Here is a 24,450-nt window from a genome sequence, read left to right as displayed (position 1 = left end):
CGGCGGCCGGGATTCCGATGCTGGGATCCTGAACACTCGCAATGCCGCCAGCCGGAATCCCACCAAACAGGGGCCATTCCCACTCCTGGTGTCCGCAACACCCATAGAGTGGAAATAGAACCACCGAGCCCTCAGCGCGGCGAGACCACAAGGGGCTTGGTTGTGCGCGTCACTGGAAAATACATCAACCTACGTTTTCTTTCTAAATAACTTACAGTTCTTAAATAACAAACAAAGAAGAAATAAAACTAAAAGCCCCAAAACGTTACTATGTAAATGAACGCGACACGGCCAGAAACACAATGTGATCGTCACTTCCCACCTGCAGCGATTTCATATTTTCTGCTGCAATTTATTAGTAACCACAATCAGTATATAAAACATATATATATATATATATATATATATATATATATATATATATATATATATATATATATATATAGTACATGAAGCCTCCTTTTCATCCGCATTATAATCTCCATGACAATGTGCGCAGTATATAATTACAGCGCGAGTCCCAGTAACAGGCCTTGAACACCAGCAAGAACCTGGCTTTGAGCGCTGACAAATCTATTAAATAGTACATGGTATTTAGTGCGTATTTAGTGTTACCTTTGGGGGAAAGGACTCCTCAGAAACGCGAGTTGTCGCCTATCCTGCGTCTGCATCAGAAACACGCTGCTCCATTACAGGCTTGGTTCCTCTACTGCCACCGATCACTGCGAGAGGTTATTGTGGTTTAATCATTCCTGACAATCAGGCGTTACAGTAAATTATCAGCGGATTACAGTCAATTAGCTCATAGCTGCTCTCAGATGCCCTTGGTTATACACAAGAGAGCAACCACTTAGCATTGGGGGGGGGGAGGTAGTGCATGTTGTGTCCTAGGCGGGGAGATACATAGTAAATACGGATGAGCTGCAGACTCAGAGTGCCATTAATTGCGATGTAGTGAATGCATGCTTGTCCTGGGAATGTAACATATAATACTTAAGGACGCGATGCTGATCCCGTCTGTAATACCACATTAACGCACTGTACACGTGATAGCGGATCCCGGTACCGACCGGCCAGTGACTACAATGCAACGAAAACTGGGGTGAGAGTCTAGAGACGGGAAAATACTTTTCATTGTAAAAAGAAATTAAACCTTACATTGGGAGGACTAAATTGTAGGTTAGTAAATAAATGCAGAGCTACCATGCCATTCCCTAATCGCAAAACTGAGGCAAGGCATGCTGGGACTTGTAGTTTCAAAACAGCTGGAGAGCCACAGGTTGGCCAGGCCTCTATTAGGTGGACCAATGGGAGCATTTGTGCACGGGAACAAAATATCACAGTATATGCACTTTCATAAAAGTTCTTTGTAGTTACAGAAATGACAGCAGCATAGGGGGTACCAGGGGCGTAAATCCATATTAGGCTCCCCAGGCATATACTGTACTTCCCCTGCGTCTCCGGCTTACACATGCTGAAGTCCCAGCAAATTGCCAATAGCACATCTGGGCGGATGCTACTGCAAGAAGTTATTGTGGTTTATTCATTCCTGACAATCAGCCGTTACAGTAATAAGATTCCTCATTGCAGCTAATTGTGACAATAAGGAATCATCATTTTTGGGTGCTGGCTGCAAATGATAATAGAGCCCTGAGTTTGGGGGGGGGGGGGGGGGGGGTATCAAAGCTCGGCGAGAGAAACTACCAGCCAATGAGCTTCCGTCTTCCATGTTACAGGCTGTATTTGAAAAATGACAGCAGCAGATTGGTTGGTACTTTATCTCTTGCAATTTTCTCTCTCACCGAGCTTAGATAAAAACCTCACTAAAAGTTTTATTCTAATAATTAGTGCATTTCCTTAATACAACTTCTGCTCTCCTTTCTTTCCTCATGTAAGACACAAGAGCAGAGCTGTAGCTCACAATATACAGTATATACATTTTGATCTGTTGTCACACAGTCACATTCCAGACTCTTCAGCTGATGGGGGCGGCCAAGGGCGTTTGTGAGTCAGCAGTGACTGTAGCGAATCACTATGAAATGAGTGGAGAGAGATCTGGCCTAGTTCAGCAGCCCCCTTTGTCTTTCTTTCTTGGCGCCCCTCTGACAGCTGGAGCCCGGCGGCCAGTGCCTCCAATGTCTCTGGGAGTTACACCACTGTGGGTAACACTTTGCACAACTGTGCTGCAGCTATGGGTTAAGTTTCCAACAGAATCAGTCCTAGGCATAGGCAATATAAGCAAATGCCTAGGGCACCATTATGTCAGGAAGGCCCCCAGCAGGCTCGTCACCCGGATTTCTCAGCAGACATTAACATTCAGCAGCAGCGCTACAGGGAGAGGTCATGTCTGCTGGTGGCTCCTCTGTGCATTTCTCCACCCAGTCAGGGAGGAGGATCTGCCAGCAGACCACGTGACCGTAACCAGCAGCGTGGCCAAATCAGCACCGGCTACCAGCGAGGAGACACAAGGGCATCAGTTTGTGGCATATTCATGTAAACTGGGGGCAGCAGCTAAAATCTGCATAGGGCACGAAAATAGCCAGGACCGGGCGATTCCCCGGTCTCTGATATATAGACGCTCAGCCTTCCTACGCATTTCTTTAGCCCCGCCCTCTACCGCTGAGACAGTAACCATTATTGGTTGTTTTATGCCTGCTCACTTCACACAGATAAGGGGAAGAAGCATGAATACAAAATGCGTTCTATCCCTCGTATAACACACACGCGCACACACACACACACACACCCTCTATAGAGCACACTTTCAGGGTTACTAATGGCACACGTGAGAGCCAGTGTTGTACTTTGTGCATACCGAGCACCTGACTCTAATAATACACACATCTGTGTATGATTCCACACTCCAGGCTTCCGCTGGCCGGGTAATGGCCTGGATATAATACAGAGGTTATCAAGCACCTGTCTGCGGATCTATTCCTTCCAGCTCAATATTTACTCTCTATCCATTCCTTGGTGCAGCAGGGAGGCCGGGCGCTGTCACTGTGCGCAGATCTCTAGGAGCGCAGTCACACGGACACCTATCACAACAACGTGTCCTAATGAGAAGGCAGACTGAAAATCACCGAGATAGTACAGAGAAATAAAATACTCTAAAATGAATTGACCATAGAGATAGGATTAGATGTCCTCCCAGCAAACCACCCGAACTGACCGCACGCAGGCTGTATAATCGCCGCTATTTATACCGTAACCCCCCCCCCCCAATTTATGGTGTACTTCGATACCTGCAACATTCCAGCAGTGAATTTAATGCCATATAATGTAACAAGATGAACTGGATGTTCGCAGTCATGTGACCGTCGCCGAAATCCTGACATACCTTCTAACTGTACCCATATTGGGATAAAGCCCTGATAATTAGGACGACAGCCTCAAACCAGGACTATGGTTCCTAAATTGGGACACACAACAGTAATATTCCTCACTGCAAACTGAACAATTCTTTATTGCGTTATTCCTCTGGATTATCTAGAGCAGTGGATAATTAATCTAAACACTTGATATATGTATGTTTAAAGGTTCATTATAAACGGAAAGACCCCCAGACCCCCCAATACATGCCCACGTGGCACCCTCTTCCCGCTCGCTGGGTGCACCGCTACAAAATAAATCTGCACCTACTGTACATTTGCAGATGGTGGAACAGAAACAGTTTTCCTAAATGCTGCTCCGTTCAGCCCTGGTTACTGTATGTCCTAAACTAATAATGAGAGGAGAGGAAACCGGTTCGGACTTATTATAAGGGATCATTTTAGTTTGTGTGACTTTTTACTACAATATTACGGAGTAGTGAAACTATAAATGTGTGCCCCATTGTAAGAATAGGAACGGGACAATCCCAAAAACTCAGGTAGGGAGAAAAAGCCAAGTGCACTTATGCCCAGCAAGGGGCGTCCCCAGAAATTCACTCCCTTTATTTTGGTTACATAAGGTTGGTACAAAACTTGGAACATGGACTCGACACCGCTTACACCCTCCCACTGGATGGCGCAACCCCGGCTGCGGCAGCTCCTCTATCAACGTTAGACATTATATTGTTTCCTCTATTACTTGGCACCTTTATAGAAAGCAATACACGCTATGGAGGAGAAACGCAGAACTTACACTCATTTCTCTAAGTCATTCATTAAGGGGGACATTTACTGAGCAGTGATAAGAGTGGAGAAGTGGCCCCATCAACCAATCAGCAGCTCTGTGTCATTTTATAGTATGCAAATTATAGATGTTACTTCAGTGATGATTGGTTGCCATGGGCAACTTCTCCACTGGCTCACTTCGTCACGCTCGTCACTGCTTAGTAAATGTCCCCCTTATTCCTCTATAGAGAGGATATTCCTACCAGCATCACATTGATAAAAGGCTTTGCACCATGATAAGTGGGAGTTTGGTCCCAGCCTGGCATCTATATGGGCAGTCCCTGGGAAATGTTAGTAGATCGCAACAATCCCTCAGCTGATTGGCTGAAGGCAGCAGCGTAAGTGTGACGGACAGTGTGTGTTTATTACTGGGATCTCTGGAGGTTTAGGGGAACATTTACTAAGCAGTGATAAGAGCGGAGAAGTGGCCCCATCAACCAATCAGTAGCTCTGTATCATTTTATAGTATGCAAATTATAAATGTTACTTCAGTGCTGATTGGTTGCCATGGGCAACTTCTCCACTGGCTCACTTCTCCACTCTTATCACTGCTTAGTAAATGTCCCCCTATATCTCTAGATTAATAAATCAGACATTAGGACTTGTTAGCGGGAGATTCTCTGTCAGAGTTTGTGCAGAAACCGTGAAGTATTCCTGCGTGTACGGTCCACACCATCCTATGTACATGGTAATGACAGCAGAAGCGCCCTCCTCCGGCACAGGGACACAGATAAATGTATAGTCACCAGTCTAGAGTAGGCGTTCATCCACGGCGGATCCGGATACAAACCCTGCGCCAATCTCACGGCTCACCGCGGCCCGTGGTTTCTGCGGTATTATGTAGCAGTTACTGTGGTGACCATCCTAATCTTACTATGATCTTAAATACAATCAGCAGCTTTATTCTAATACAAATAATATGGCTTCAGTCGTAGACAGCAGCTCAGTAATTAAACAGAAGGATATTATGTGTTTGACCCTGAAACAAAAGTCCTGTAGTCGATGCCAAATATAACCTGGGTGTCGGCCAATAAGAGGGTAAGAATCGATGGATTCCGAATTAGCACCCCGTCTGGGCGTCTGTTTTACTCATCTGCATCTCTGTAATTGCACCGGTCTCATCACAGCCACAATGATGGTTTTCTGCAATGATTTTATTTAACCTCCTGGAGCGACAAAGGACGGACATTGGCGCACATTCCCCAAAACGTTACACTGACCATGAGGGGTTATAATGGAGAGTTTCGCGGAGGGAAGAAACAGAACCCAGCGCCCCCATAGTGGTGTAGACAATAAAACGTGTACCTATCATATATAGTATTACACTTACTCCATCATGACAGAACAACCTACCAAGCCCCCCCCCCCCCCCTCAACAAGACTGATCCGCAGTGCCCAGCAGTCACGTCTGCACCCAGGTGTCGCGTATAGGTTCAGTCCGCTACACCTAATTTTCATGCCCCAGACTCAGAACATTGCAGAACAGGTTTCAGGGAAGGTCACATGACTTCTACGCAATTATAATATAATATTGCTGTACGTATCGTTACTCCAATGCAAAGGGCTCATGTTTTAAAAGTCGACATGGAAATGTGCACTGCCTGTATGTACTAAAGGGCCTGATTCAGAGAAAGCCGCAGCGCAAAAATTGGCGCAGTTGAGCGCTTTTTGAACTGCATCAGAGACACACTGCGCACGTGTGGCGATTGATAAGAGCTGGCGGACGCACTGAGGTTTTACTTACAAAGCGAGTGACCGGTAGTGAGCATTTGTGGGAGGTAATGGGGGCGCGGCTACAAAGCTGCAGGCGCGTCATGTTTCAGGCCGAGCCTGCGAATGCGTCCACAGCTGTAAAGGGTCCGCCGGCTGAGTCGCGACAGAGCGATGGTGCGTATTTGTACGCAAGCAGCGGATCAGAGATGCAGTCAGTGGACGTCTCTGTACATATTGCAGAGGCGGCGTCATTCGTATATTCGTGCAGACCGGATGCGCTAAATACGCAGTTGCTCCTCCAAATCAGGCCCAAAGTGCCTTACTGCGTATAAAGACGAGCGCTGCCCGACACAAGTCACATGTGAATCATATCGAGGCATTAACCCTTTGCCAGACAGAGGCAACAAACCCTTACTGTGGATGTCTGTACAGGTGTACTGTGCAACAGGGTGTTGCGGAGAGAATACAGGGAAGAGCCTTGCGCTATTCCAGACCAGGATAAAGTAGCGTAGAACAGCATTCAGTATAAAACGGTCACAACATAACACATATGTAGTAAAATAACATTGGACGATATAAATATCTATATGTGACCACAGCAATATCCACAACGCTCACAGCGCAATATGACAGACATTAGCGCAGTGTTACTTGGTGTAATGAAGATGCGTAAAGCGTGAGACATCGGCTAATGGGCTCCCTGCCCCCTGCGGGTGTGCAATAGTATCATGGTGAGAACATTATAATTCATCACAGAAACAAACGTCTGCTAGGAAATATCACTCAGCGCTGTAACGTTACAGGGTCACCATCATCTCAGCACACAGCAGGCGCCGCCGGTACACAACAATATACAACTCACACAACTGTGAGCCGTACACAGTCAGTGCTGGGCCATACAGTCTCATTACCTACACACGAGACCAGCATGGACCCCTACCCCAGCACTGGGGGGATTTATTACTTTCTTCTTTTCCCTTATGTAGGATGGGAAGGACTAATATATACTGCACAGTCCTCATCATCATAATACAGTATACACACACACACACACACACACACACACAACACACTGCAGAGGCTCTACAAGTACTGTACAGGAGGGGTGCACAACACTCTACATGCACTGTACGGGGGGGGGGGGGTGCGCACAAGACTATACAAGTACTGTATAGAGGGGGGGGTGCACAAGATCACACAAGCATTGCACAGGAGACTGCAACAGGCTCTATATGTAGAGGAAACTGCCCGTGGACCTTTAAATACTGCACGGCAGGCTGCACAAAGCTATATGTGTACTGTACAGAGGGGTGCACAAGACTATATAAGTAGCAACATATATAAAATAACCACAAAGCTATATTAGTACTGTATGTAAGGAAGCATGAGGCTCCACAAGTACCGTCTATAAGGAAGTATAAGGCTCCACAAGTACCGTCTATAAGGAAGTATAAGGCTCCACAAGTACCGTCTATGAGGAAGTATAAGGCTCCACAAGTACCGTCTATAAGGAAGTATAAGGCTCCACAAGTACTGTCTATGAGGAAGTATAAGGCTCCACAAGTACTGTCTATGAGGAAGTATAAGGCTCCACAAGTACCGTCTATGAGGAAGTATAAGGCTCCACAAGTACCGTCTATGAGGAAGTATAAGGCTCCACAAGTACCGTCTATGAGGAAGTATAAGGCTCCACAAGTACCGTCTATGAGGAAGTATAAGGCTCCACAAGTACCGTCTATGAGGAAGTATAAGGCTCCACAAGTACCGTCTATGAGGAAGTATAAGGCTCCACAAGTACCGTCTATGAGGAAGTATAAGGCTCCACAAGTACCGTCTATGAGGAAGTATAAGGCTCCACAAGTACCGTCTATGAGGAAGTATAAGGCTCCACAAGTACCGTCTATGAGGAAGTATAAGGCTCCACAAGTACTGTCTATGAGGAAGTATAAGGCTCCACAAGTACTGTCTATAAGGAAGTATAAGGCTACACAAGTACTGTCTATGAGGAAGTATAAGGCTCCACAAGTACTGTCTATAAGGAAGTATAAGGCTCCACAAGTACTGTCTATGAGGAAGCATAAGGCTACACAAGTACTGTCTATAAGGAAGCATGAGGCTCCACAAGTACTGTCTATAAGGAAGCATGAGGCTCCACAAGTACTGTCTATGAGGAAGTATAAGGCTCCACAAGTACTGTCTATGAGGAAGTATAAGGCTCCACAAGTACTGTCTATGAGGAAGTATAAGGCTCCACAAGTACTGTCTATGAGGAAGTATAAGGCTCCACAAGTACTGTCTATGAGGAAGTATAAGGCTCCACAAGTACTGTCTATGAGGAAGCATAAGGCTCCACAAGTACTGTCTATGAGGAAGCATAAGGCTACACAAGTACTGTCTATAAGGAAGCATGAGGCTCCACAAGTACTGTCTATAAGGAAGCATGAGGCTCCACAAGTACTGTCTATAAGGAAGCATGAGGCTCCACAAGTACTGTCTATGAGGAAGTATAAGGCTCCACAAGTACTGTCTATGAGGAAGTATAAGGCTCCACAAGTACTGTCTATGAGGAAGTATAAGGCTCCACAAGTACTGTCTATGAGGAAGTATAAGGCTCCACAAGTACTGTCTATGAGGAAGTATAAGGCTCCACAAGTACTGTCTATGAGGAAGTATAAGGCTCCACAAGTACTGTCTATGAGGAAGCATAAGGCTACACAAGTACTGTCTATGAGGAAGTATAAGGCTCCACAAGTACTGTCTATGAGGAAGTATAAGGCTCCACAAGTACTGTCTATGAGGAAGTATAAGGCTCCACAAGTACTGTCTATGAGGAAGTATAAGGCTCCACAAGTACTGTCTATGAGGAAGCATAAGGCTACACAAGTACTGTCTATAAGGAAGCATGAGGCTCCACAAGTACTGTCTATGAGGAAGCATGAGGCTCCACAAGTACTGTCTATGAGGAAGTATAAGGCTCCACAAGTACTGTCTATGAGGAAGTATAAGGCTCCACAAGTACTGTCTATGAGGAAGTATAAGGCTACACAAGTACTGTCTATGAGGAAGTATAAGGCTCCACAAGTACTGCCTATAAGGAAGCATAAGGCTCCACAAGTACTGTCTATGAGGAAGCATAAGGCTACACAAGTACTGTCTATAAGGAAGCATGAGGCTCCACAAGTACTGTCTATGAGGAAGTATAAGGCTCCACAAGTACTGTCTATAAGGAAGTATAAGGCTCCACAAGTACTGTCTATAAGGAAGTATAAGGCTCCACAAGTACTGTCTATGAGGAAGTATAAGGCTCCACAAGTACTGTCTATAAGGAAGTATAAGGCTCCACAAGTACTGTCTATGAGGAAGTATAAGGCTCCACAAGTACTGTCTATGAGGAAGTATAAGGCTCCACAAGTACTGTCTATAAGGAAGTATAAGGCTACACAAGTACTGTCTATGAGGAAGTATAAGGCTCCACAAGTACTGTCTATAAGGAAGTATAAGGCTCCACAAGTACTGTCTATGAGGAAGCATGAGGCTCCACAAGTACTGTCTATGAGGAAGTATAAGGCTCCACAAGTACTGTCTATGAGGAAGTATAAGGCTCCACAAGTACTGTCTATGAGGAAGTATAAGGCTCCACAAGTACTGCCTATGAGGAAGTATAAGGCTCCACAAGTACTGCCTATAAGGAAGCATAAGGCTCCACAAGTACTGTCTATGAGGAAGCATAAGGCTACACAAGTACTGTCTATAAGGAAGCATGAGGCTCCACAAGTACTGTCTATGAGGAAGTATAAGGCTCCACAAGTACTGTCTATAAGGAAGTATAAGGCTCCACAAGTACTGTCTATAAGGAAGTATAAGGCTCCACAAGTACTGTCTATGAGGAAGTATAAGGCTCCACAAGTACTGTCTATAAGGAAGTATAAGGCTCCACAAGTACTGTCTATGAGGAAGTATAAGGCTCCACAAGTACTGTCTATGAGGAAGTATAAGGCTCCACAAGTACTGTCTATAAGGAAGTATAAGGCTACACAAGTACTGTCTATGAGGAAGTATAAGGCTCCACAAGTACTGTCTATAAGGAAGTATAAGGCTCCACAAGTACTGTCTATGAGGAAGCATGAGGCTCCACAAGTACTGTCTATGAGGAAGTATAAGGCTCCACAAGTACTGTCTATGAGGAAGTATAAGGCTCCACAAGTACTGTCTATGAGGAAGTATAAGGCTCCACAAGTACTGTCTATGAGGAAGTATAAGGCTACACAAGTACTGTCTATGAGGAAGTATAAGGCTACACAAGTACTGCCTATAAGGAAGCATAAGGCTCCACAAGTACTGTCTATGAGGAAGCATAAGGCTACACAAGTACTGTCTATAAGGAAGCATGAGGCTCCACAAGTACTGTCTATGAGGAAGTATAAGGCTCCACAAGTACTGTCTATAAGGAAGTATAAGGCTCCACAAGTACTGTCTATAAGGAAGTATAAGGCTCCACAAGTACTGTCTATGAGGAAGTATAAGGCTCCACAAGTACTGTCTATGAGGAAGTATAAGGCTCCACAAGTACTGTCTATAAGGAAGTATAAGGCTACACAAGTACTGTCTATGAGGAAGTATAAGGCTCCACAAGTACTGTCTATAAGGAAGTATAAGGCTCCACAAGTACTGTCTATGAGGAAGCATAAGGCTACACAAGTACTGTCTATAAGGAAGCATGAGGCTCCACAAGTACTGTCTATGAGGAAGTATAAGGCTACACAAGTACTGTTTATAAGGAAGTATAAGGTTACACAAGTACTGTATATAAAGGAAGCTACATAAGTACTGTATATAAAGGAAGCACAAGGCTACACAACTAATGCACAAGAGGCTACGAGTACTGTATATAGGGAAGCACACAGTTACACAAGTATTGTATATAAGGATGCACAAGGTTACACAAGTACTGTATATAAAGGAAGCTACACAAGTACTGTATATAAGGAAGCTACACAAGTACTGTATATAAGGAAGCTACACAAATACTGTATATAAGGAAGCTACACAAATACTGTATATAAGGAAGCTACACAAGTACTGTATATAAGGAAGCACATGACTACACAAGTACTGTATATAAGGAAGCTACACAAGTACTGTATATAAGGAAGCTACACAAGTACTGTATATAAGGAAGCACACGACTACACAAGTACTGTATATAAGGAAGCTACACAAGTACTGTATATTAGGAAGCTACACAAGTACTGTATATAAAGGAAGCTACACAAGTACTGTATATAAGGAAGCTACACAAGTACTGTATATTAGGAAGCGTATAGACACAGCCAGGGCAGCTCTGCAGTTTCAGCACCAGGAACAGCTCCAGCATTCCCGACTGACACAGCAGGACCTCCCCCCTCTCACCTGTCATCGTTCTGGAAGGTCTGGTCCCCCAGCAGGAGGTCTCTGAAGCGGTATCTGGGCGGCAGAGGGGGGACCTCGGTCTCCAGCTCATTCATCTTCAGGGTGCTGATGTCTAGGATGACCCCAGTCTTGTCAGCTGCCAGCCTGCAGAGAGAACAGGGAGGAGGTGACGGGTTAGTTTGCTGGGAGATGCACAAACACACAAGACACAGGCATCCCTCCCCCAGCCCCCAACACACCTCCCTTACATTAGGGTGAGACGGTGCCAGGGTCTGCCAGCCAGGAGCCCATCTCACAGACCAGGGAGCCCTCCTGCCAGCCAGCTGTAATGCAGAGAGCCTGAGACAATGAGCTGGAGAGGGAGGGGCTGTACTATGTGCTGCTCATCCTAACCAAGGTGCACCCGCTCTGCCCAGATGCCAAGCAATGCCCAGCCATCCAGGGTGCCCTCACCTGTACAGCACTGCCTGGCCCCGCAGGGTGCGCTCACCTGTACAGCACTGCCTGGCCCCGCAGGGTGCGCTCACCTGTACAGCACTGCCCCGCAGGGTGCCCTCACCTGTACAGCACTGCCCCACAGGGTGCCCTCACCTGTACAGCACTGCCCCACAGGGTGCCCTCACCTGTACAGCACTGCCCGGCCCCGCAAGGTGCCCTCACCTGTACAGCACTGCCCGGCCCCGCAGGGTGCGCTCACCTGTACAGCACTGCCTGGCCCCGCAGGGTGCGCTCACCTGTACAGCACTGCCCCGCAGGGTGCCCTCACCTGTACAGCACTGCCCCGCAGGGTGCCCTCACCTGTACAGCACTGCCCCGCAGGGTGCCCTCACCTGTACAGCACTGCCCCGCAGGGTGCCCTCACCTGTACAGCACTGCCCGGCCCCGCAGAGTGCCCTCACCTGTACAGCACTGCCCGGCCCCGCAGGGTGCGCTCACCATTACAGCACTGCCTGGCCCCACAGGGTGCGATCACCTGTACAGCACTGCCCCGCAGGGTGCCCTCACCTGTACAGCACTGCCCCGCAGGGTGCCCTCACCTGTACAGCACTGCCCGGCCCCGCAAGGTGCCCTCACCTGTACAGCACTGCCCGGCCCCGCAGGGTGCCCTCACCTGTACAGCACTGCCCGGCCCCGCAGGGTGCCCTCACCTGTACAGCACTGCCCGGCCCCGCAGGGTGCCCTCACCTGTACAGCACTGCCCGGCCCCGCAGGGTGCCCTCACCTGTACAGCACTGCCCGGCCCCGCAGGGTGCCCTCACCTGTACAGCTATGTGGAGAGGACTGTATTATTTGCAGCCATTGCAGGGCAGAGTCTTGCTGAGGGATTGGGAAGTGAGCCTAATGTTTTGGGAATCTTTCGGCCCTAGTTTATTGCTTAGGAAACATCCTGCAGTTCTTCATGGTAATTTGGCCACCAGATGGCATTGTTCCTTATTCATATTTGAATAGACACTGGCACAGCAAACATGGCAGCTGCTACCAATTATAAATACAGAACTGAAAAATAATGGTGCAGAATAAGTGACGCTCCATGTAATATTTATAGAGAACACAGGACACGCAGCTCTCAGTTATCATGTAACAGCTCAATAACATAGAAGCTTTGTCGTTTACGTGAGACATTTACTAAACACTCCTTTCCCAATAACCTTACCCTGCTGCCACCACCGCTCAGGGTGAGAGAACAGGACGCACCTGTACATGAGGTAGCCTAATCCCCCCCTATACCATAACTGGGGAGCCCCCTACAACTATGCCGGTTCCACCAGCGATATTATAAATATCTTCTTGCTATTATTCTAACCATTTCTACAGTCAAAACTCTGGAGTATAGTGGTCTATGGCAGGAGAGGTAGCCCCCCACCCCAGCAGTATACACCGCCGCCCTTGCATATAATGCCCACATGTATATACCACTGCGCCTGTGTATAATGCCCACATTTATATACCGCTGCACCTGTGTATAATGCCCACATTTATATACCGCTGCACCTGTGTATAATGCCCACATTTATATACCGCTGCACCTGTGTATAATGCCCACATGTATATACCGCTGCACCTGTGTATAATGCCCACATGTATATACCGCTGCACCTGTGTATAATGCTCACATGTATATACCACTGCTCCTGTGTATAATGCCCACATTTATGTATATACCACTGCGCCTGTGTATAATGCCCACATTTATATACCGCTGCACCTGTGTATAATGCCCACATGTATATACCGCTGCACCTGTGTATAATGCTCACATGTATATACCGCTGCACCTGTGTATAATGCTCACATGTATGTATATAGCGCTGCACCTGTGTATAATAATGCCCACATGTATATACCGCTGCACCTGTGTATAATGCCCACATGTATATACCGCTGCACCTGTGTATAATGCCCACATGTATATACTGCTGCCCATGTGTATAATTCCCCATTTAGCTCACCGCACATCCCTGGTCTGCCCATGTACCCGTGCACACATACATTAGGGTTCATTTTTTGTTGGGAGCCAATTAACCTACCAGTCACTTATTTGGTGCCAGCGTATTCCGTTGCACTTCACAATTGGGAAGAAGACTAATGAAACAAGGCTGAGTAATAACAGACAGGGTTAGCGGTAACAGGACGCCGCACACAGGCTTACACTCTATCGGGAAATAGGTATTGTTACAGTATGATAAGTGTTACACGCACCTGTATATACTATAAATATCTACACACACACACACACACACACACACACACACACACACACTAATCACAGGTGTCTAGAGCAATCCATGTATTCTCTATTCCACTAGTGTCTGATCCAGCAATACATGGAATATGTTGCTGATTACTGTGGGCATCCCCGGGCCGGATGGTTCTTGTGTTATTCTGGCAGTGCCATAGCGTGTTGGCGTCACTAGGAATAGCGATGTGCTTGAGTAATGTGCATTAATCACATGAAGTGTTTTTGTACAACGTCTGTTTAATATCAGACAGAACGTGCAGCGCCTCCGGGTAACGACACCAGCTGAAATCCGCGCAGCACTGTATACACTACTGTGAGGGGAGGCTCTGCATAGGTCTTATAATGCCAATTATATTATCCGCCAACATACAGAGGAGGTAGATTATAAGGATATTAGAAGTCACCAGGGAGATTGAGGAATATTACAGTCCAGGCCTGGATTTTGCATTAGACAGAGGACATTATAATTTGTATAATTGGAATATAAAAGGTGAATAAGGCCACAAGGAAAATATCAGCCTGCCCGTGTAGCAGAGGCGACGCTATATAATGCTCTGCGGGAGAGACGCAGAGCGGGCTGGATAAAAGGATTAGCTACGTCTTCTGCTCAGACTGGGAAAGAGACAGCAAACTGAGAAACTAAACTGAACCCACTCCATAGTCCCTATGGCAGGCTATGGGCTACAGTGCAACAGGAGGATGGAGGGGGCGCAGGAGGAATCTGGGATCAGATAGGGAGACGCAGCGACGACGCAGAATCTAGGGGGAAGAAACGACGCGGAACCTGGGATCAGATAGGGGGAAGAAGAAGTAGCGACGACGCGGAACCTGGGATCAGATAGGGGGAAGAAGAAGTAGCGACGACGCGGAACCTGGGATCAGATAGGGGGAAGAAGAAGTAGCGACGACGCGGAACCTGGGATCAGATAGGGGGAAGAAGAAGAAACGACGCGGAACCTGGGATCAGATAGGGGGAAGAAGAAGAGACGACGCGGAATCTGGGATCAGATAGGGGGAAGAAGAAGTAGCGACGACGCGGAACCTGGGATCAGATAGGGGGAAGAAGAAGAAACGACGCGGAATCTGGGATCAGATAGGGGGAAGAAGAAGTAGCGACGACGCGGAACCTGGGATCAGATAGGGGGAAGAAGAAGCGACGCAGAATCAAATTACCCAGGCCTGGGCTGCTGGAGGGTCCAGGGTCCGCTAACCGCCCCAGTATATCTGCGCTGTGGCCAGCGGCAGCACCATCTTCCCAGGATTATCTTATCTTCCACCCTCTTGGAGATCCCCACCTTCCTCCTTCCCCTCCCATAGATCCGCACCATCCTCCTTACCCTGCCAGTGGTACCCACTCTCCTCCTGTGATTTCCTCTGGAGTTTCCGTCTTGCGGAGGCTCCCGTGTTGCTGTATTATGGAGTGCGAGTACACAGCCCTATAGGAAGCAGTACTCTATCACCCGCCTCTTATTTCATACCTGAACGTCCCTAGTGCACCTCTGCATGACTAAGCCCCAGATGGAGCAGCCAAATGTCCCCACTATACACTGCTGGAAACCCAAGGAGCGGGGACTCCCCCCATATTTCTGCTTTGGCACCGAGGGATAAAAGCAATACTCATTACATCTTAGCGAACCAACAAGCTGCACCCTAGCACTGCAGGGGTAATGACTGGGACGCCCTTAATCTGGTATCCCCTGTACAGTATATGGGGGGCCCATTGTTCCTGAGATTGCACACCACTTGTGTATTTTCTTGCACTAGGGTAGTGTTACATAGGGACACCTCTTCCATGCAACGCCTGGAGCAATACCGACCTCCCAAAACGCAGAAAAACGCTAGCTACCCACGACATGCGAAACGCACGCAGACTTGCATTTCTAAGCACAAAACGCCAGTGGGAATAATGTATATACACTCTGCATACATATGACCAACACTCTAGCATGTTTCTGTTAGGGATGCTTCACCCAAAAAAAAAAAAAAAAAAAAAGGTTTTTTTTCTTTAAGTTCTCTTGCTATTCTAAACCAAAAGTATAGAAGATTCATGGGAACAGCAAAAAAAAAAAAAAAAAAAAAAAAAAAATATAATACCTTCCACTGATGCCATTGGCCAGTTTGTAATGATCTGAGAGCAGAACATTCACAGCAATATGGCATGGGGCCTAATTCAGACCTGATCGTAACAGCAAATTTGTTAGCAGATGGGCAAAACCATGGGGGTTATTCCAAGGTGATCGCTCGCTAGCAACTTCTTGCAGCGCTGCGATCAGGTTAAATCTCGGCAAAACTGCGCATGCGTATGCACCGCAATGCGCAGGCGCGTCGTACAAGTACAAAGTGGATCGGTGCTGGGCGATGGATTTAACGAAGAATCCATTCGCACAGCAGATCGCAAGGTGATTGACAGAAGGAAGGCGTTTGTGGGTGGCAACTGACCGTTTTCTGGGAGTGGTTGGAAAAACGCAGGCGTGTCCAAACATTTGCAGCGCGGGTGTCTGACGTCAATTCCGGGACCAAAAAGACCGATGTGATCGCAGCGGCTGAGTAAGTCCAGAGCTACTCAGAAACTGTAAAAAACGTTTTTGTGCCGTCGGCTGCAAAAGCGTTCGCACACTTGCAAAGCTAAAATACACTCCCCCATAGGCGGCGGCTATCTGATCGCTGCACTGCAAAAAGTTGCTAGCGAGCAATCAACTCGGAATGACCCCCCATGTGCACTGCAGGTGGGGCAGATGTAACATGTGCACTGCAGGTGGGGCAGATGTAACATGTGCAGAGAGAGTTAGATTTGGTGGGGGGGGGGGGGTTCAAACTGAAATCTATATTGCAGTATAAAAATAAAGCAACCAGTATTTATTTACCCTGCACAGAAACAATATAACCCACCCCAATCTAACTCTCTCTGCACATGTTACATCTGCCCCACCTGCAGTGCACATGGATTTACCCAACTGCTAACAAATTTGCTGCTGCGATCAGGTCTGAATTAGGCTCTTGACTGACCTGTAGACACTGTTGTCCTTGCAGGGTGATCAGGACTGTACACCTCCCCATGTGCTGCAATATTATCTCCCTACAGTCAGAGTCCTATTGGTCCTGTTACCAGTGATTCCCCCTCCCTCTGTGCTGTATTGGGGCAGCAGTTGTGGAACATGTCTGCAGTGACGTTGGCTCAGGCCGCACACTGGCGGCTCCCTGCCCTACAGGACATTTTATTTCTCTCTCCTAGAGATAAATCACAGCCTGATGTCATGTGTGTCGCCCGCTGTCTGACGCTCTGCCAGCCGTGTCACCGATACATGGAGATATAAGAGCGTGGCACTGCCGTGAGAAGCCCCGGCAGATGTCATGCCATCAGCAGATGGGCAGCTGGCACAGCCTGACCCGGGTGTCTCCCCCAGCCGAGCGTCTCATTCTCATGCTTCTGGCAGGACATTTACTGAACAGTCTCACGTGTACCAGCAACTGCTGTATGATCTTATTACTGCAGAGAACAGATCTCACGTCTCTGTTGTGGAACTACAAGTACCTGAATGCTCAGACTTCTGGTTGCACAGGAGGCTCAGCATGCCATATTAAGTATCATTATCCTTTATTTCTAAGGCACCACAAAGCTTCCGCTGCACATTATTTATTACCAGTTATTTATATAGCGCACACATATTCCGCAGCGCTGTACAGGGAATATTTGCCTATTCACATCAGTCCGTGCCCCAGTGGAGCTTACACTCTATATTCCTATCACATGTACACACAGTCATACACGCTAGGCAGTGGCGTGCGGTGAGGTCAGTGGCTGGGGAGGCACAATTTGTAAAACCAGCACCAGCCAGGGGGGGTAATGCCATAGCAGGGGAGACACTCTGTATGGGGTCCCCCTGCCATAGCATTAATCTACCCCCCCCCCCCCCCCCCCCCAAGCTAGTCAGCCCAGGGCTGGAATTCCTCAGAAGTGGGGACCCCAAAAAATAAACATGGGGTCCCCCCTCCCGAGCAATAACCAGCACTGGGCTGATAGCCCGGTGCTATGCCCCGCACCCCTGGTGGCGGTGGGTGCGGGGTTCATTGTTAAAATTGTTCTTTACAGATCCCAGCATGCTGGCACTTGGAGAACCACAAGTGCCAGCATGCCCGGACATAATGGGCCCGCTGGCACCTGTAGTCCGCCTGTAAAGAATAGTAATATTGTTCTTTACAGGTGGCCTACAGGTCCCAGCAAGCCTGCCCCAGCATGCTGGCACTTGGAGAACCACAAGTGCCAGCATGCCCAGACATAAATGGCCTGCTGGCACCTGTTGCCCACCTGTAAAGAAAATATTAAAATAAAAACACCACACAGTCTTAACAAAATAAGAATTTACTCACCGGTAATTCTATTTCTCGTAGTCCGTAGTGGATGCTGGGAACTCCGTAAGGACCATGGGGAATAGACGGGCTCCGCAGGAGACTGGGCACAACTAAAGAAAGCTTTAGGACTACCTGGTGTGCACTGGCTCCTCCCTCTATGCCCATCCTCCAGACCTCAGTTAGGGAAACTGTGCCCGGAAGAGCTGACACAACAAGGAAAGGATTTGGAATCCTGGGTAAGACTCATACCAGCCACACCAATCACACCGTACAACTCGTGATACTATACCCAGTTAACAGTATGAATAACAACTGAGCCTCACTAACAGATGGCTCATAACAATAACCCTTTAGTTAGGCAATAACTATATACACGTATTGCAGAAAGTCCGCACTTGGGACGGGCGCCCAGCATCCACTACGGACTACGAGAAATAGAATTACCGGTGAGTAAATTCTTATTTTCTCTGACGTCCTAGTGGATGCTGGGAACTCCGTAAGGACCATGGAGATTATACCAAAGCTCCCAAACGGGCGGGAGAGTGCGGATGACTCTGCAGCACCGAATGAGCAAACTCAAGGTCCTCCTCAGCCAGGGTATCAAACTTGTAGAATTTTGCACACGTGTTTGATCCCGACCAGGCAGCAGCTCGGCAAAGTTGTAAAGCCGAGACCCCTCGGGCAGCCGCCCAAGAAGAGCGTGGAATGGGCTTTTACTGATTTAGGATGCGGCAGTCCAGCCGCAGAATGTGCAAGTTGAATCGTGGAGCAGATCCAGCGAGCAATAGTCTGCTTAGAAGCAGGAGCACCCAGCTTGTTGGGTGCATGCAGGATAAACAGCGAGTCAGTCTTTCTGACTCTAGCCGTCCTGGAAACATAGATTTTCAGGGCCCGGACTACGTCCAGCAACTTGGAGGCCTCCAAGTCCCGAGTAGCCGCAGGCACCACAATAGGTTGGTTCAAATGAAACGCTGATACCACCTTAGGGAGGAATTGGGGACGCGTCCTCAATTCTGCTCTGTCCATATGGAAGATCAGATAGGGGCTTTTACAGGACAAAGCCGCCAATTCTGACACCCGCCTAGCCGAAGCCAAGGCCAAAAGCATGACCACTTTCCACGTGAGATATTTTAATTCCACGGTCTGAAGTGGCTCAAACCAATGTGATTTTAGGAAATCCAACACAACGTTGAGATCCCAAGGTGCCACTGGAGGCACAAAAGGGGGCTGAATATGCAGCACTCCCTTAACAAACGTCTGAACTTCAGGCAGCGAAGCCAGTTCTTTTTGAAAGAAAATAGACAGGGCCGAAATCTGGACTTTAATGGAACCCAATTTTAGGCCCATAGTCACTCCTGACTGTAGGAGGTGCAGAAATCGACCCAGCTGAAATTCTTCTGTGGGGGCCTTCATAGCCTCACACCAAGCAACATATTTTCGCCATATGCGGTGATAATGCTTTGCTATCACATCTTTCCTAGCTTTTATCAGCGTAGGAATAACTTCAACCGGAATGCCCTTTTCCATCAGGATCCGGCGTTCAACCGCCATGCCGTCAAACGCAGCCGCGGTAAGTCTTGGAACAGACAGGGCCCCTGCTGTAGCAGGTCCTGTCTGAGAGGCAGAGGCCAAGGGTCCTCTGAGATCATCTCTTGTAGTTCCGGGTACCAAGTCCTTCTTGGCCAATCCGGAACGATGAGTATAGTTCTTACTCCTCTCTTTCTTATTATCCTCAGCACCTTTGGTATGAGAGGAAGAGGAGGGAACACATAAACCGACTGGTACACCCACGGTGTCACTAGAGCGTCCACAGCTATTGCCTGAGGGTCCCTTGACCTGGCGCAATATCTTTTTAGCTTTTTGTTTAGGCGGGACGCCATCATGTCCACCTGTGGCCTTTCCCAACGGTTTACAATCAGTTGGAAGACTTCTGGATGAAGTCCCCACTCTCCCGGGTGGAGGTCGTGCCTGCTGAGGAAGTCTGCTTCCCAGTTGTCCACTCCCGGAATGAACACTGCTGACAGTGCTATCACGTGATTTTCCGCCCATCGGAGAATCCTTGTGGCTTCTGCCATCGCCATCCTGCTTCTTGTGCCGCCCTGTCGGTTTAAATGGGCGACCGCCGTGATGTTGTCTGACTGAATCAGCACCGGCTGGTTTTGAAGCAGGGGTCTTGCCTGACTTAGGGCATTGTAAATGGCCCTTAGTTCCAGAATATTTATGTGTAGGGAAGCCTCCTGACTCGACCATTGTCCTTGGAAGTTTCTTCCCTGAGTGACTGCCCCCCAACCTCGGAGGCTTGCATCCGTGGTCACCATGACCCAATCCTGTATGCCGAATCTGCGGCCTTCTAGAAGATGAGCACTCTGCAGCCACCACAGCAGAGACACCCTGGCCCTCGGGGACAGGGTGATCAGCCGATGCATCTGAAGATGCGATCCGGACCACTTGTCTAACAGATCCCACTGAAAGATCCTTGCATGGAACCTGCCGAATGGAATTGCCTCGTAAGAAGCTACCATCTTTCCCAGGACTCGCGTGCAGTGATGCACCGACACCTGTTTTGGTTTCAGGAGGTCTCTGACCAGAGATGACAACTCCTTGGCCTTCTCCTCCGGGAGAAACACCTTCTTCTGTTCTGTGTCCAGAATCATACCCAGGAACAGCAGACGCGTCGTAGGAACCAGCTGCGACTTTGGAATATTCAGAATCCAGCCGTGCTGTTGTAGCACTTCCTGAGATAGTGCTACTCCGACCAACAACTGCTCCCTGGACCTCGCCTTTATAAGGAGATCGTCCAAGTATGGGATAATTATAACTCCCTTCTTTCGAAGGAGTATCATCATTTCGGCCATTACCTTGGTAAATACCCTCGGTGCCGTGGACAGACCAAACGGCAACGTCTGGAATTGGTAATGGCAGTCTTGTACCACAAAACGGAGGTACACCTGGTGAGGTGGGTAAATGGGGACATGCAGGTAAGCATCCTTGATGTCCAGTTATACCATGTAATCCCCTTCTTCCAGGCTTGCAATAACCGCCCTGAGCGATTCCATTTTGAACTTGAACTTCCTTATATAAGTGTTCAAGGATTTCAAATTTAGAATGGATCTCACTGAACCGTCTGGTTTCGGTACCACAAACATTGTGGAATAGTAACCCCGTCCCTGTTGAAGGAGGGGAACTTTTATTATCACCTGCTGGAGGTACAGCTTGTGAATTGCCGCCAGCACTACCTCCCTGTCCGGGGGAGTAGCTGGCAAGGCTGATTTGAGGTAACGGCGAGGGGGAGACGTCTCGAATTCCAGCTTGTATCCCTGAGATACCACTTGTAGAACCCAGGGAACCACCTGTGAGCGAACCCACCGGTCGCTGAAGTTCCGGAGACGGGCCCCCACCACACCTGGCTCCACCAGTGGAGCCCCAGCGTCATGCGGTGGATTTCACGGCAGCAGGGGAGGATTTTTGTTCTTGGGAACTGGCTGTATGGTGCAGCTTTTTCCCTCTACCCCTGCCTCTGGGCAGAAAGGACGCGCCTTTAACCCGCTTGCCTTTCTGGGGCCGAAAGGACTGTACCTGATAATACGGTGCTTTCTTAGGCTGTGAGGGAACCTGAGGTAAAAATGTCGACTTCCCAGCTGTCGCTGTGGAAACGAGGTCCGAGAGACCATCCCCAAACAATTCCTCACCCTTGTAAGGCAAAACCTCCATGTGCCTTTTAGAATCCGCATCACCTGTCCACTGCCGAGTCCATAATACTCTCCTGGCAGAAATGGACATTGCATTAATTCTAGATGCCAGCCGGCAAATATCCCTCTGTGCATCTCTCATATATAAGACTACGTCTTTAATATGCTCTATGGTTAGCAATATAGTGTCCCTGTCAAGGGAATCAATGTTATCAGACAGGGAATCAGACCACGCTGCTGCAGCACTGCACATCCATGCTGAAGCAATAGCAGGTCTCAGTATAGTACCTGAGTGTGTATATACAGACTTCAGGATAGCCTCCTGCTTTCTATCCGCAGGCTACTTAAAGGCGGCCGTATCCCGAGACGGTAGTGCCACCTTTTTTGACAAGCGTGCGAGCGCTTTATCCACCCTCGGGGATGTCTCCCAACGTACCCTGTCCTCTGGCGGGAAAGGGTACGCCATTAGTAACTTTTTAGAATACACTAGTTTTTTTATCAGGGGAAGCCCACGCTTCTTCACACACTTCATTTAACTCATCTGAAGGGGGAAAAACCACTGGTTGCTTTTTCTCCCCAAACATAATACCCTTTTTAGTGGTACCTGGGTTAATGTCAGAAATGTGCAACACATTTTTCATTGCCGTAATCATGCAACGGATGGCCCTAGTGGAATGTACATTAGTCTCGTCGTCGTCGACACTGGAGTCAGACTCCGTGTCGACATCTGTGTCTGCCATCTGAGGTAGCGGGCGTTTTTGAGCCCCTGATTGCCTTTGAGACGCCTGGGCAGGCACTAGCTGAGAAGCCGGCTGTCCCACAGCTGTTAGGTCATCGAACCTTTTATGTAAGGAGTTGACACTGTCGGTTAATACCTTCCACATATCCATCCACACTGGTGTCGACCCCGCAGGGGGTGACATCACATTTATCGGCACCTGCTCCGCCTCCACATAAGCCTCCTCCTCAAACATGTCGACACAGCCGTACCGACACACCGCACACACACACCGGGAATGCTCTGACTGAGGACAGGACCCCACAAAGTCCTTTGGGGAGACAGAGAGAGAGAGTATGCCAGCACACACCACAGCGCTATATAAACAGGGATTTACACTACACAAAGTGATTTTCCCTATAGCAGCTATACAATACAGTTTTGCGCCTAAATTTAGTGCCCCCCCCTCTCTTTTTTACCCTTTGAGCCTGGAAACTGCAGGGGAGAGCCTGGGGAGCGGTCTTCCAGCGGAGCTGTGAAGAGGAAATGGCGCCAGTGTGCTGAGGGAGATAGCCCCGCCCCTTTTTCGGCGGGCTTCTCCCGCTCTTATTAATATTATGGCAGGGTATTTTTACACATATATAGTTTATTAGACTATATTATGTGTTGTTTTGCCAATTTAAGGTACTCTAATTGCAGCCCAGGGTGCCCCCCCCAGCGCCCTGCACCCATCAGTGACCGGAGTATGTGGTGTGCATAGGGAGCAATGGCGCACAGCTGCAGTGCTGTGCGCTACCTTAATGAAGACCGGAGTCTTCAGCCGCAGATTTCCAGGACGTTCTTCTTGCTTCTGGCTCTGCAAGGGGGACGGCGGCGCGGCTCCGGGACCGGACGACCGAGGCTGGGCCTGTGTTCGATCCCTCTGGAGCTAATGGTGTCCAGTAGCCTAGAAGCCCAAGCTAGCTGCAAGCAGGTAGGTTCGCTTCTCTCCCCTCAGTCCCTCGTAGCAGTGAGTCTGTTGCCAGCAGATCTCACTGAAAATAAAAAACCTAATAAATACTTTCTTTACTAGAAGCTCAGGAGAGCCCCTAGTGTGCAACCAGCTCGAGCCGGGCACAGATTCTAACTGAGGTTTGGAGGAGGGGCATAGAGGGAGGAGCCAGTGCACACCAGTAGTCCTAATTCTTTCTTAGAGTGCCCAGTCTCCTGCGGAGCCCGTCTATTCCCCATGGTCCTTACGGAGTTCCCAGCATCCACTAGGACGTCAGGAGAATAAGTTTTATTGCACAGGGTCTTCACCTTGGGGCGGCAGCCTTTAAGCTCTTTTGCATGGCCGCCGCCTTCCCCAGGGCTTCCAGCGTCTTCACCTGGTGGGCGGCGGCTGCTAAGCTCTTTTGCATAGCCGCCGCCCATCCAGGACTTCCGGCGTCTTCAGCCTTCAGGAGCTCTTCTCCGCTCCTCCTCCGCCGTCGGACTGACAGCCGCTCCCTCGCGCTGACTTATATAAGTCAGCCAGAGAGGGCGGAGCGATGACGCGGCGAGCCGTGATTGGCTCGCGGCGGCCATCTTCAATTTAAAAAATTACGCTGAGGCGCCATTTTCGAAATGGGTTACCTCTCTGCTGCTCAAACTCTGCACCGCCGCCCGCACTCACGCCGCCCGCACCGCTGCGAC

General features: G+C 48.5%; 1 protein-coding gene across 4 annotated transcripts in view; it reads right to left on the bottom strand.

Annotated features, from left to right (window-relative positions):
• Positions 1-24,450, bottom strand: part of KCNT1 (potassium sodium-activated channel subfamily T member 1) — a 363,573-nt gene that overhangs the window by 237,503 nt on the left and 101,620 nt on the right. For 3 of the 4 annotated variants that reach the window (XM_063935850.1, XM_063935851.1, XM_063935852.1), the window contains one exon: positions 11,280-11,423. In XM_063935850.1, coding sequence (XP_063791920.1) covers positions 11,280-11,423 — 144 coding nt within the window. Of the gene's footprint in view, positions 1-11,279; positions 11,424-11,527; positions 11,579-24,450 lie in introns of those variants that run through there. The other variant, XM_063935854.1, reaches the window with a different exon arrangement.

This window comes from Pseudophryne corroboree, chromosome 8 (assembly GCF_028390025.1).
Source record: "Pseudophryne corroboree isolate aPseCor3 chromosome 8, aPseCor3.hap2, whole genome shotgun sequence".
NCBI lineage: Eukaryota > Metazoa > Chordata > Amphibia > Anura > Myobatrachidae > Pseudophryne > Pseudophryne corroboree.
This window is presented reverse-complemented; position numbering and strand designations above follow the sequence as displayed.